General features: G+C 26.4%; 1 protein-coding gene across 4 annotated transcripts in view; it reads right to left on the bottom strand.

Moving 5' to 3' along the window:
* LOC135931500 (liprin-alpha-2-like) overlaps nt 1-14,064 on the bottom strand; it is a 100,108-nt gene that overhangs the window by 27,704 nt on the left and 58,340 nt on the right. For all 4 annotated transcript variants that reach the window (XM_065468661.1, XM_065468662.1, XM_065468664.1 and 1 more), the window contains exons 16-21: nt 10,625-10,708; nt 9,397-9,545; nt 9,025-9,317; nt 6,972-7,166; nt 4,335-4,557; nt 3,905-3,986 (exon numbers count right to left, since the gene is read on the bottom strand). In XM_065468661.1, the coding sequence (XP_065324733.1) occupies nt 3,905-3,986; nt 4,335-4,557; nt 6,972-7,166; nt 9,025-9,317; nt 9,397-9,545; nt 10,625-10,708 (1,026 nt within the window). The remainder of the gene's footprint in view (nt 1-3,904; nt 3,987-4,334; nt 4,558-6,971; nt 7,167-9,024; nt 9,318-9,396; nt 9,546-10,624; nt 10,709-14,064) is intronic.

The raw sequence follows: 14,064 nt of genomic DNA, 5'->3' as shown, positions 1-14,064 counted from the left end.
CCTTCCAAGTTAAATTTTTCTTGAAAAAGAAATTAGTCCTATAAAGAACCGACATAGACTTAAAGGAAAATAAAATATATCTTACCATTAATTAAAAATAAAATAAATTTTAAATTTATGTTTCTATTATTTTGAATAAATCACCAAGTTCAAATTCATCAATTAATCTTTTTGTTGGCTTTCGTTCCCTCTTTTGATATCGAGGTTGAATTCATTCTTGACTTGGTTTTATTTTATCTTCTTCTAACTTTATATTGTTATATATTTTTATTGATTCAGTTTCAACTGCTTCTTCCCTTGTTCGTAGTTGGTCGGTGTGTTTTCCTGCAATTTTTTCTTTTTCTTCTTCCCTTTTCCAGGGTTGTGATGGCGAATTCCTGGTATACGGCAACCCCTGGTATATCTCTGATTGTTTTTGATATCCACTACAGCTGTTTACTAGTTTTTCGACATTTTTATCTAATTATTCCCACCATATATAATGTCTCGTAATGAATTTCAATGATGTAATCCCTGGATATCCAGTATGCAATATATATAATACTCTTTTGTGAAGTGAGTACGGAATGATTAACCAGCCATTCCAAAATAAAATACCATCATCATTTTCTATTTCATGTATTCTTGATCTAAAAACTTGTAATTCTGGTGCTTGATTTTTTATTTATTCTTCTTAAAATTGGATCTTTTGTGGTTTTTTCTCTAAATTCTTTTCTAGATAGAGTTAATGCGTCATAAGTAAGATTTCTTATATATTTCACTGTTTTATTTTCGCTTGTTATTCTATCATCATTTTTCTCTATTGGATTTCGCGATAAAGTATCTGCAATTGTATTATTAGCGCCATTCTTGTATAATAAATCATAATCATATGCAGATAATTTATAAGCCCAACGTAATGATCTTTGGTTTGTTAATGAGCTTAAATCTCTGTTATTACCATATATCTTTATTAAAGGTTTGTGGTCTGTTCGTATTTTAAATTTTCGTCCATATAAATAGTTATGAAATTTTTCTACGCAGTTTATTATTACTTTTGCTTCTTTGTCTGTTGTAGAATAATTCTTTTCAGCGTCTTGTAAAGTTTTTGAGGTGTAAGCTATTGGAAATTCTTTACCATTCATCATATTTTTGCATGAGTACAGCTCCAAATCCTTGGTTATACATCTGTTTCTAATATTAACTCGAGGTCCGGTTTATAAAACTGTATAGTATTTTGTTCTGTTACTATTACTTTTTCAAATAATGTATCTAGTCCAATTCCATTTGACAGTTTTACTAGTTTTATATGTAATTCGGCTATAATTCTATGTAAGTTAGGTATGAACCGTGTATGTTAGTTTAATATACCTAAAAATGATTTTATGTCATGTCTATATTTTGGAGTTGGATATTTTTGTATTGCTATTATTTTGTTTTTATCTGGGTGTATTCCATTCTGATCAATTATGTATCCTAAATATGATACTTTTTATTTCATATAATTTATTTTGCTTGTTTTGACTTTTAATCCCGCATTTTGTAATTTTTTGAGGACTTGTTTTTCATTCTCTATATGTTCTGTATCATTTTTTCCTGTGATTATAACATTATCTAAATAAACTGCTTTATCTTTACAGTCAGCCAGTAAATCGTCCATATATCGTTGAAATATTATTGGTGCTCTAGCTATACCAAAAGGTAATCGTAAATAGCGGTATTATCCATTTGGTGTAACTATTGTTAATAATTCCTGCGATTCTTCGTCTATGCTCATTTGTAGATATGCGTTTTTGTGATCTAATGTTGTATATTTATTTCCATTAGCAATCTTTGCGATTAATTCTTCAAACGTTGGTAGAATATGATAGTCTTTTAGTAAAATTTATTTAATGTTACTTTGAAATCTCCACATAATGGTAGTTCATCTGAAGTTTTACATACCATTACCATAGGAGTACTCCAGGTTTACTCTTGTTGTTGAAGGATCTATTTTCTTTATTAGGATATTTTCTTTAAAACGTTTCAGTTCATTTTCAATTTCTACTTTTAAAGGCATCAAGCTGGTAGTGCAATTGGTTTTGTATTTTCTCCCAATTTTATTTTACTGGTTCGAAATTTTTTATTAATCCTAATTATCACCGTAGCAAATTCTTTATAAAGTTTGTGAATATTCACGTTACCATTATCATTATATTTATTGTTGATCATATTGATTTTTACATTTGTTGGTAACGATAAAGCAAATTCTATACTCCATGGAAATCTAAATAGTGCTGCATCATTTGTTGTTGTAACTAATAACGGAAGCCATTTTATTTTATCTCTAATTGAACTTTTACATAAGCTTCGCCCTTTATTGTATTGTTTTCATATCTAGTTGGAGCTCTAACCATGCTAAGTTTTGGCCTCCCTATTTTTTTCATATTGTTGCACTAATGATGGTTACCGCCGAACCTGTATCATATTCCATTTTAATTTGGTGGTTGTTTATTAATACCATAATTGTTGGATGCTGACCATATTTGTTGACTTTTCTTATTGAGAAATTGAATCTTCGTCGTTATTATTGTAGTCTGTACAGTAAACTTTTTCTCTAGTTTTACAATACACTGCAAAGTGGTTTGGTTTCCTACATTTGCTGCATGTTTTTCTATATGCTGGTCAATTTCGAAGGGAATGAAAACGATTACAAAAATAGCATAGTTTTCTTGTATTATTATTATTTGTGGTAGTTATTATAATCTTGCACTGGTTCTCTTTTTATGTATGTTTTATTTTCATTTTGATAGTGTAGATTATCATTATACTGTGGATTATTATTATCATTTTGATTTAGTTTTTTATTATTATTATATTTGGTCGTCTCTTTAATTTTATAAACCATTTTAGTAGTATTATTTATTTCTAAGTCAGAATCCAAATATAAAATACCAGTTCCATTGCTAAAGCAATTTCTATAACCTTGTTTAAGCTTAACGGTTGGTCTTCGTCTCTAGTATCTGGGTATTTTAAACGTAGATCTTTATCTAGTTCATCTTTAGTCCAGCGATTAATTGATCGCGAATTCTAAGTTCTACTTATCTTCAAATTTGCATCTTCGGGCTAGTTCTTTTACATTTTTTAAATAGCTCATTACGGATTCTGTTGGTCCGCGACTTAATGAAACAATTCTAGATGCCAAAACAGTTCTTTCATATTTATAAAGTTGTTTTGCAATTTTATATAAATCTGCCCATACCACATCATCAATTTTTCTTGGAATCAGTAATTTTATATATCAGTTATAATATTTATTCCTCCATAAGCTATAAATAATTTTTTCAAAGTGGCGTCAGTTTGAGGAATATTTTTAACATTCAGAATATAATTGATGTAGTCTATATAGTCGTCGAGAGAACATTCATCATTTTTGAAATCATTTAATATAATTTTATCCATAATTTCTAAACAGATCTATTATTTATTTATTTTTTAACAAAAAAAGTATACAATTCTATTTAATATTTAACTTGACCGAAGACCTCATTTTTTTTATTTCGTCGCCAATATTATTTTATAGTCAAAACAATCGGTATCTTTATTTTAAATTCTTTTCTATATCTAGTATTTTAATTATATTTAACTTCTAATATTATGCAATTTTGACCTCAATAATATAATATCAAATGTAGGAAAGTTATAATATTGTATGACAAATATAATATTCAAAGAGCGTTGAATATAACCAATATATTTCTGAACTTCAAAATCGAAATCCATTAATAGATCTTTTCAACCCGAACCTCTAGAACGAGGGTTAACAGTTCTAATTTATGAGTTGCGCTTACCCATGTTTTAAAAATAAACTAATATTTATAAAATATTTAGCAGATGGAAGCTGGATATCGGTAAATTTATAATTTTCGAAATTTTGTTGTATTACCTCTAACCAAGCAACTATAGCGGGGCCGTTCCATAATGCAAAGGGCGTTCCTGCTTTTATAGCTTCGGCTAATAATTCATATCTAAATATATTAATGGTGGTTAAATATAATTTTTGTTCGTATCCGTTATATATTCTCTTAATAGTGCTTAACTTAATTCCTATACTTATCTAAAAGATTATTCTCTACGTTATAGTGCTTACAAATTGAGTAAAATCGTTAACCGCTATATTTTTCTAAAGAAAAGCTACGTTGTTTAAATTGAAGTGAAATTATTTTTGAATGTAAAAAACAAACAATTTACGTTTTTTTAAAGAAAAAATGGGCGATCAATTAGCACACTACCAGTTAAAATTCATTGTTTGAAATACAACGCAAAAAGAAAACGCTCTAATTTAAAAAATCGGAAATGACATTTATTATATAAACTTTTTGTTTTTGCGTCTATCATAATCGCCTGGGCATGCCGGGTGGTAAGGTGAAAAGGAAGGAGAATTGGCTGGATCTTCTGAAAATACGGATGAATCGTGGTTAGGAGGAACAAGGCCACTTGTGTTAGTTATGGAGGAGGATGAAGTTGAAAGTAATTTGTTAGAGGATATGCTCATGACCCGAGGTAGAGTGGAACATGTGAAAGATGTTATCATCGTTACTATTAAAAAAAATTTCCATCATGAAAAATTTGACATTCGAAACATCATAGTAATTGTTTGATTGTAATCTAAATTTAATATCCAATTAACAAGGCCTATTAAAAAACAAATGAAAAGTTTCGTTTTGAATGGAAAAAATATTTAGATTCTATATTTGTTTTTATTAACACAATTATATATAACCAAATTATTTTTCAACAGGCCTTTAGTAAAATAATTCAACCTTCCGCCACTATTATTATCTTTTTGGTCTCTAAAAATGTTTAGGTAGAGCCTTAAATAGCCCGAGGCCATTGCAGCGCAACCTATATAAATTTAATTTATATGCCATTGAAGATGCTTATAATATATTATTGAACTAGTATAATTTAACTAACGATGAAGCAACAATCGATTCTTAAACTAAATTGAAAATAGTCAATATACCGGCATCGATATAAATGAAAATTAACTAAAAAATTTAAGTTGTTATTTCTCGATTATAAAATATGCGAATCTTAAAAATAGTCAACTCAATATTTCCTAATATTTTTTAAGGGAACACCTGAATCGATATTCGATATGACTCAGATGCAAAGTTGGGCAGTACCACGAATACTTGTATCTAATATAAAAGATCCTTTTGCATCTTGTACTCAGCATCTTTTTGACACAATAAAATACTAGTATCTGTATCTAAGTTCTAAAAAGAATCTTGCATCTTTTTCATTTTCTTGATAAAAAATACAGATTCTCATTAATATTTAAATCACAGAATATAACCTTATTTTTAGATCAGCCAAACTTCTGGTTGCAATAATTCTGTAGCTTATATCAATATTAAAAGTACAAAATAGTGTTTCAACTCTTTTGAGAAAGGAAAGCGGTAAGATAAGAAGTTGCAATGATAACCAGTATGAAAATTATATAGAGGCACTAAAAATCTGGGCATGCCAGTATGTAATGTTATAAGACAAATGCTTTATTCATTGCGTTTAAAAAAGGAAAGCGCTACCATTAGTCATTACCTAGTAAAAAGGGGAAAGCGTTACTCGCTATTCAAAAATTTTTTTAAATACTACATATTATATATAAATTTTCCTTTTATTTATTTTTTTCCATAGTAAAAAATTATACAAAAATAATATATCGTAAGATAAGTTCTTTTTGTAATAATTTCTTATCTATTTTTAAGAATTGATTTTCAAAATTTTGACCAGATAAACAAGAGAGAGCTTTCGAGGATTTTATTATATTTATTAAATAAATAAATCTTTAATCGGAGGAATTTATTAAAAAATATTTAAAGAATGATTTTTATTATAAAAAAATCTTATGGATCATCTTCACAGAAATCTTCATTCAAATCCTCGTCAATTTTTTTTATCTTTATCAGAATTCATTAATGTTTTAGATTTGAGCTGCTGGACATCGAGGTTCAAATATTTGAATTAGGGCACAATTTACACTTACAAAGTAGACTTAGTGCCCTTAATCTTCTTATTTGTGTAAAATGTTTCATAGGGAGGTCAGAGCAGAGTTAAAACATCTTCATCTGAGGAAAAAATAAGTACTAGTGACATATATTCCTTATAAAATAAATTATAAATTAACATACCTTGATTGCTACAATATTAATTAGATTAATAACATCTAGACTGTATAAAATTTAACAAAAAATTTAATAAATAAAATAAAAATTAGGTGGTTGATCGGAATTAAAAACTCGGCCTAAATTATTTATTAAATTTAAAAAAATATATAATAAAATATAATCTTTATGAAAAAAATTTAAACCAAGAGACTTTGAGTCACCATCACTCAAAAAAAATTGAAGCAAGTAACGAATGGCTTCCTTTTCCTCAAAAAGGTAACGCCGTTACTCGATGTTACTTTACAGACTACTGATTAGTTATTACTAATTTATCGATTCATTTCTTTAGTCAAAACAAAAACTAGTTATAAGAAAAATTAAATTATAATGGCATGTTTTGGGCTAAGTCTTAAATATGCGATTCAAAATCAATTAGGTATAAATATAATGAGGTTTCTTTTCACTATGCGCTAAGGTTATGCTATTGTTTAGTAAAGTACTAAGTTGATTTGTGAACTTGCAATGTCCTTGGAAAACCTCACGTTTTTTAAAAAAAATAAGTCACCATAGTAGTGTTTATTCTTAGGATTTTTAGGTTTTTTTCACGCATAAATTTAAGAATAAATTATTGAGATAATTTAATAGAAACAGGAGTGGAAAATTAAGGAGGGGGTTTTATCAATTTAAAAGAAATAAAAACAAATTTTCGTTAGACATCAGAAAGTAATATGAAAACATAAAAAAAGAGGCAAATTATAAAATTGTTCTTTTAAAAATGGCCAAGATTAAACTTTTGAATAAAAGTAAATTAGCATTTCATTTTAAATGGCATTCAATTACCATGAGCTGAGGTCAAAGAATGATGAGAGGTATAAACGATAGAAGGAGCAGATGATATGGAGGAAATTAGGGCACCCTGACGAGTAATAGTTTTTTGAGACGCGCAAGAATTGTTACCAGTTCCAAACAGACGATTAACTAAACTTCCTTTTAAGCTTTTCTTCTTGCTATTTGTGGTCGATGAAGGAGGTAGAGCTAATGTAGAAGGATATTACATGGTAAAATTTATTATCATAAAAAAAATATAAAACATAACCCTGTACTATATAAAAAAATATTGTAAACTATTATTTAGTGGTGTTACTAGCTCTTATCTAGGCGTGCTAAAATGCCAATTTTACAAAATTTAGACACGTGCTCAGTAAAAAAAACTGTTAGAATATATTTTTAGTGTGATCATATTATATTTGGATGTAATGAGCTTACTTTTGCCCCCTCCCCAGTTACGCCATTAATTATCATAATATTATTGATCATACTCTTACATTTAAAAAAATGAATGGCACATAATTATATTGAGGATAAAACACCCTTTAATATTTTTAAGTCATTGTGATGAAGACCAACAGGTAAACCTATCCTCAATTTCTATCAAAAATGACATTGCATCGTTAGATTGTTTTGACATCTTTCTTTTGTAAATTAAAAGGCGAGGAGAATATATTATTAAAAATGACCATATTTTAGTTTTTAATGATTATATAATTAGCTTTTGATTATAGACACAGCACATTCACTATATTAATTTTTATAATATGCATTACTCATATTTATTATTAAAGTTCAATAAATTTTACTATATATGCTTTTAGTTTTTGGATAATTTTATATCTCAATAAAATATTAAAAGTAATTTTTATAATATTCATAAATATTTTAAACGATACTATTAAAATATGTTCCTAGTAGAGGATCTGGAACCTTTTATTTCCTATTTCAACCTTTTTATTGCAAACCGTGATAAACTTAAATAGCTCAATAATATTTCAATAATTAATTTATTTGATTTGGAATAGGTGGCGGGGAACGGGCCTTGAAAATCTTTTATCGGGTTTTGTGGCGTGGCTTGTAATTATTTATATCATATATTTTATACAAGTTGTGCCAGAATTTTTCATGAAGGAAAAACGACATAATTGCCTACTCATAATCAGTAAAACATTTTCAAAACCTCGGTCCGGCTAATAAAAATATCTTGCAGAATATGTCCAAGCCAGCCTGAAATTCTTTACCCTGTTTAAGGTGGTGCCGACCTCTAATTTAAATATGGGAGAAAGCAAACAAAATTTGAATAATGCTTTAAATTGAATCTATTCAAAAATATGTATAATTAATATTTATCAGATAAATATACAATAGACAATTTATTATTATCAATTTAATAATTCATCTTTTATCTGGGAGGAATAATTATTACAAAACTATATAATAATTTTTAAATTTGGAATGGAAAAATTAAATCCTCGAATCAAATCTAATAAAGATTTAATATTTGCACGAATACAAATAATCTAATTATTATATTCTTATTTTGGTAGGTTGATGTATATAATAGGTTCTTTATTTTCTTACCATGGTTGTATTATTTATTATATAAGCAACTTAATTTATAAAAATATCATACGTTTCTTGCAGCTCAATTTCAAATGAAAAAATAACCTAGTAAAGAAGATTAGAAACCAAAAATTCTCACTATTAAATATTAATTTAATTATATTTAGGTCGAATTTTATAAAGAATAACATAATAACTCCTAGACCCATCACCTCAGTGTAAGTTATTTTGTATATATTTGTATTCTATTATCTATATATAATTATTCAATTCCATCCTGCTAAATTCTATGTCAATTAAAGGCATATAAAATTTAAACCACTGCCAACTTACTTAATTGTATTTTGATTTATTTAGGTTAAAAAAATCCTACTTAAATATATTTATATAATTCTGAAGTTATAGAATTGAATCGTTGTTTGATTTGGTATGAAATTAACCATATATAAAATAAGAAAAATATAAAATCAAATTTATCTACAAAAAAGAATACTTCTACCTTTCAAATAAACATTACTAGGATCATGTTGAGAATTGATATTACTAGTGTTATTTTCTCGACAAATGGAATAATTGATATCGCCGTTTACGAATTTCTTATAAATTTTTAACGTTTCAGGATTAGGAAGGGCGTCGGATAGGTAATCAGATTTGTTAGTTAAAGAAATATCGGAGTTGTTATTCCTAATTAGAGGAGCACCTCCCATTATAAGAAGCCTAGCCCTAGAAGCGGAAGGTGATGTGATGGCTGAAGGAGAAGCTCCAATCATAATTAAATTTTGACCGCTTCCACTGTAAAAATAATTTGGTTTCAATTAATCTTTTTAAAAATTCTTTTTAATATTAAGATATGTTCTATCATATAACCAACCTTTCTAATTGTTTTATAGTTTCTATAGACATCGATTGGGGGGAATGGCGATTCTCTTGTGAGTAAACACTTTGTTGTATACCCTGATCTGAATAGTATATGGGTGATCTCTTTTCTTGTGGGTTTATAGTAGAATATATATCATTTTCCTTTCGAAAATTTTTTTTATTAGTTATTAACGTTATTGTATATTTCATTTATTATAGATTTTGCGCAATATCGATTTAATTTCAGAAGAAAAAAAATATACTTTTGGCCTATTGGAATGGGATGAACATGGGAACTGGGTCATAAACAAGTCCAATGATGTATTATTAATATATATTCGGACCTTTTTTATTACAAACATGGGTATTTCATGACAAATCAAGCAAAAAATGAGATTTATGGAGGACTCTCATAAACCAACTTGGCATAATGGTTATTAATGATCCGAATTTTGTTAACATTTATATTAAATTTTGCAAAAATTTAAATTTTATAGTAAAGATATATGCCTTTAACTCTCGATAGCACGAGTGGGACTATGTAGATTCTATTTTCGGTTGAAACTGACTTACAGCTTGGACTCCGACCTTGAGGAAAATGTTTAATCGGATTGGTCGGACAATACATTTTAAAAATTAAATTGGACCTGAAAAAATAGGTTCGATATTGGAATTTGTTTGAATCCAGTAGGGATAGGTATATAAGAGTATATCAAAAAATTTACATTACAATTATTTAAATAAAGAGTGATAAATACTAGATATTTTTATTTAAAAAATAATAAAAAATTAAAAGTTGTTATTGGTTTTTATTATACTATAATAAAAATTAAACAGTTAATAAGTTATAATAATTCCTAGCAAGTTTCAGCACCTAAAAAATTCCCTTCTCATTTTACCGTAAATAAGAAAACGCTGAAGATAGAAGAATTTTATGGGCTATAAAATTATATCTAATTTGTGGCTAGCATAAAAAATGAGATTTAATGAAATAATTATTAGCACGATTTTCGATTTTAAGTCCATGCATTTTTGCGCTCTACGATTTCAAATTTATTAAATATACAAAATAATGCCAAGTTTCATTTATTTTAAAAAGGGTCACCCAAAATAATTTTTTTCAAATAAAATGGCCCATAATATTTTGGAATTTCGGGGTGACAATTTTGATTATATTACTTTTTAAAAATAAAATGGAAATTATAGCGATATTAATTGTAATAATAAGGTAAAATTATTACCGAAATTTCTGGTTTAAGTATTCTAGCTTTAAGTGTTCTATTGCAACGGTGTTGAAGGGAAGATTGATTAGTTAAAGTAGATAGCTAATAAATACATAAAATCGTATTAATGATAGTCATTAAGTATTCATATTCTTATTATTCCTGAATAATCGTGAAAACGTGACTTATTTGTTAGTGAGTTATAATACGTTACGCATATACTGTGCAATTATTTAAGTATCTGGGCATAAAAATGCTGCATCTATATCTATATATTTTGATATAATTTTAATTTACGTTTTTTATATTATAAATATTTGAATTTAATTTTAATATTATGTCCTAGTTTATTTCAATAAAAACATACCAGACAAATTTTAAGCAATGGATAACAACAACATGGTGAATTTTTATATTAAATTGAATATATATATTCTAATTTTTAGAAGATCAACATTACTAGTTATGATGAAGAAACAGAAGAAATAATCGATCCAGCATTAGCGGGTTAAATATTGAATTTCCTTAACCAATTTATAAATTTTTTAAAATAAAAATAATCTTTCAAAATAAAAGCAACAAATACACAAATTCCAACATTGTATAATATACTTAACAATTGTAATATTTATCATTTTAAGAGAAAACATAGAACTCTTATAATAAAGATTAAAAAAGCATATGGAAAATAAAGAAGTTTAAAACTAGACTCCTCGTCCTCTTCTTCATATAGAAAAAGACCCATGTTTTATTACTAAAATTTAACAATTATATAATCATATAATTATATATTTTGCATGTAAATGTATTATTAAAATCTAACAATTATTATCATTGTATATTTTGTATGTAGATGAGACATTAATTTTTATGGAATAATTTTACAATGAAAAGTGTATTCATTATAATATTCATGATTTGAAATTGACTTTTGGTTTTAAAATAAAAGATATACTCGAAATAATTTAAAATTTAAATAAAGTGTATAGCCATTAGCGGCGATACACTTACATTTTTTTAATATCAAATTTGCAAATAACTAAAAATCAATCATGTTTTTGAAAATAATAAATATGTATCTTTACATTTGTAAGATTGTATCTGTATCTAGATTTATTTTAGACAATGTCAGTTCCAGGGTTGGGCAGTATCGCGGATATTTGTATCTAATTTTGTAAAGTATCTTGTATCCAGTATCTAAGATACATATTATTTAAAAGTATTTGTATCTTAACCAACTTTGTATTCAAAAAGATACAGATAATTTAAAAAAAATTTATATTGGTTAATTTAAATAGTATTAAAATTTAAAATGATATTGTTTTAAGATTTAAATGAAAAATTTAGTCAAAATTTAGATATTTTAAGATAATTTTTGATATATGATGTTGGTCGTCATATAGCAATTTGCTAACAATTAGAACTACCATATTTGAATCGTTTTATATCTGTCTATTTTAAATTATGGAAGAAGAAAATAAAATAATATGTTTATCTTCGTCTTCAGATGATTCTTCAACCGAAAATTATAACAATAAATTTAAACTAAGCATACTTAATGGCAAATTTTTTGAAGTACTTCAAGATGGTCATAATAAAGAAATTCATCGTGACTTTGGTATTGACGAAAAAGTTATAGCAACTGTTACAGATAACGGCTCTAACTTTAAGAAAGCTTTCAAGAAGTTTGGATATTCTATGGAAGCTGTAGAGAATGACTATGACATCAATGATGATGAATGTATAGAATTCGAAATCATTAAGTATTATTTAATACTTCTTTAAAATTTATTATGATACTGTGAATTTAGTAAAAAAATTTATTCAAATAAAATTATTTATTTGTTTATTTAAGGGTGTAAAGAAGCCTCAATAACATTGCCTCAACACAATCGTTGTTTGTGCCATACGATAAGTCTAATTGCCACAACAGATGTCGAGAGAGCTATGATTCTCCTAACATTTCTAAAATTCATCATCCTGCAATAGCTAAATGTACTAAGCTATGGAATGCAAATAATAGGCCTAAAACTGCAGAACTTATCAAAGCAGTTTTAGGAAAACAATTAGTTACACCTTGTTGCACTGGATGGAATAGTTTGTATGATAGTCTTCATAGTTTATTAAAATTTAAAGGCGAACTTCTTAAATTATGTCAAAAATTAGAATTTCCTAAATTAAGAGATATTGAAATTCAATATTTAGAAGAATATTGCAATATAATGGCCCCATTGGCTATAGCGATTGACAAAATACAGAGTGAAATCAACTGCTATTATGGAGAATAAGCTCCAATTTTAAATGTCGTTAAAAAAAATTACATTTAATTCAAACCAATCTACAATTTTGCAAACCATTAGCTGTTGCCATAGAAAATTATTTAAATAAAAGATTTAAAAATATATATGATCTTGATAACAATTTTAAAAGTGCATTTTTGGCAACTATTTCTCATCCCTATTTTAAAAATCGTTGGATTGATGGTGAAAAAGAAAAAAAATACCTTCAGGATTTGTTATTACATGAAGTTTTAATTGTTTTTAAAAATAATATTGAAATTAATACTTCAACAAAATCTTCAATTAATGAAGATGATGATTACTTTTGCCTTAAAAGTACCACACCCAATTCTAATAATTCAATAAATGATATTGAAATAGAGGTCCTAAATTATATGAAAGATGACAGGCGGAGTATAAATATGTTAAATAGTTATAAATATATAAAAGAAATATTTATTAAATATAACACAATATTACCCTCCTCAGCCCCGTTGAAAGATTATTTAGCCTTGCTAATATTGTTAATAGACCAAATCGTCAAAGATTGAACGATAAATCATTTGTAAAATTAATAATATTAAAAAATAATGCTGATATATGATGCTGATTTATTATTATTTACTAATTATATAATTATTAAATAGAATATCGCATTATCTTTTATAGTAAATTTGTTATTTTCTACAATTTATTTTAAATATTTTTTTATAAATTTATATTATAGATAAGAAATAAAGCTTTATACATTTTGATTTTGACTATTTAAAGTTTTTTTAAAAAGTATCTTGTATCTTAGATACTTTTTTTTAAAAAAAATACAAGTATTTTTTATCTTATATCTTATTGAAATTTTTCTAAAGTATCTAGTATCTTGTATCTTAAATACAAAATTTTATAAAGTATCTGTATCCGAATACAATTTTCTGAAAATTTGCCCAACCCTGGTCAGTTCCTAGATACATTTAAAACTATCTTGTTACAACTCTGATACAGTGTACTAATCCAATCCATTTATAACACTTTAATTTTTGAAAATATTTCCTAATAGTTTCGATACACACTATAGAGTGGGTTAACTGTATAATTATACTAAATTTCAAAATTTGCTAATATCGTTTAAATTTTATTCATAATATAAGTTAGGAAAAATTTTAAATGTGAGTAAATAAAAAAAAA

The sequence above is a fragment of the Gordionus sp. m RMFG-2023 genome, chromosome 1 (assembly GCF_954871325.1).
Source record: "Gordionus sp. m RMFG-2023 chromosome 1, tfGorSpeb1-WG-v2, whole genome shotgun sequence".
Lineage (NCBI taxonomy): Eukaryota > Metazoa > Nematomorpha > Gordioida > Chordodea > Parachordodidae > Gordionus > Gordionus sp. m RMFG-2023.
This window is presented reverse-complemented; position numbering and strand designations above follow the sequence as displayed.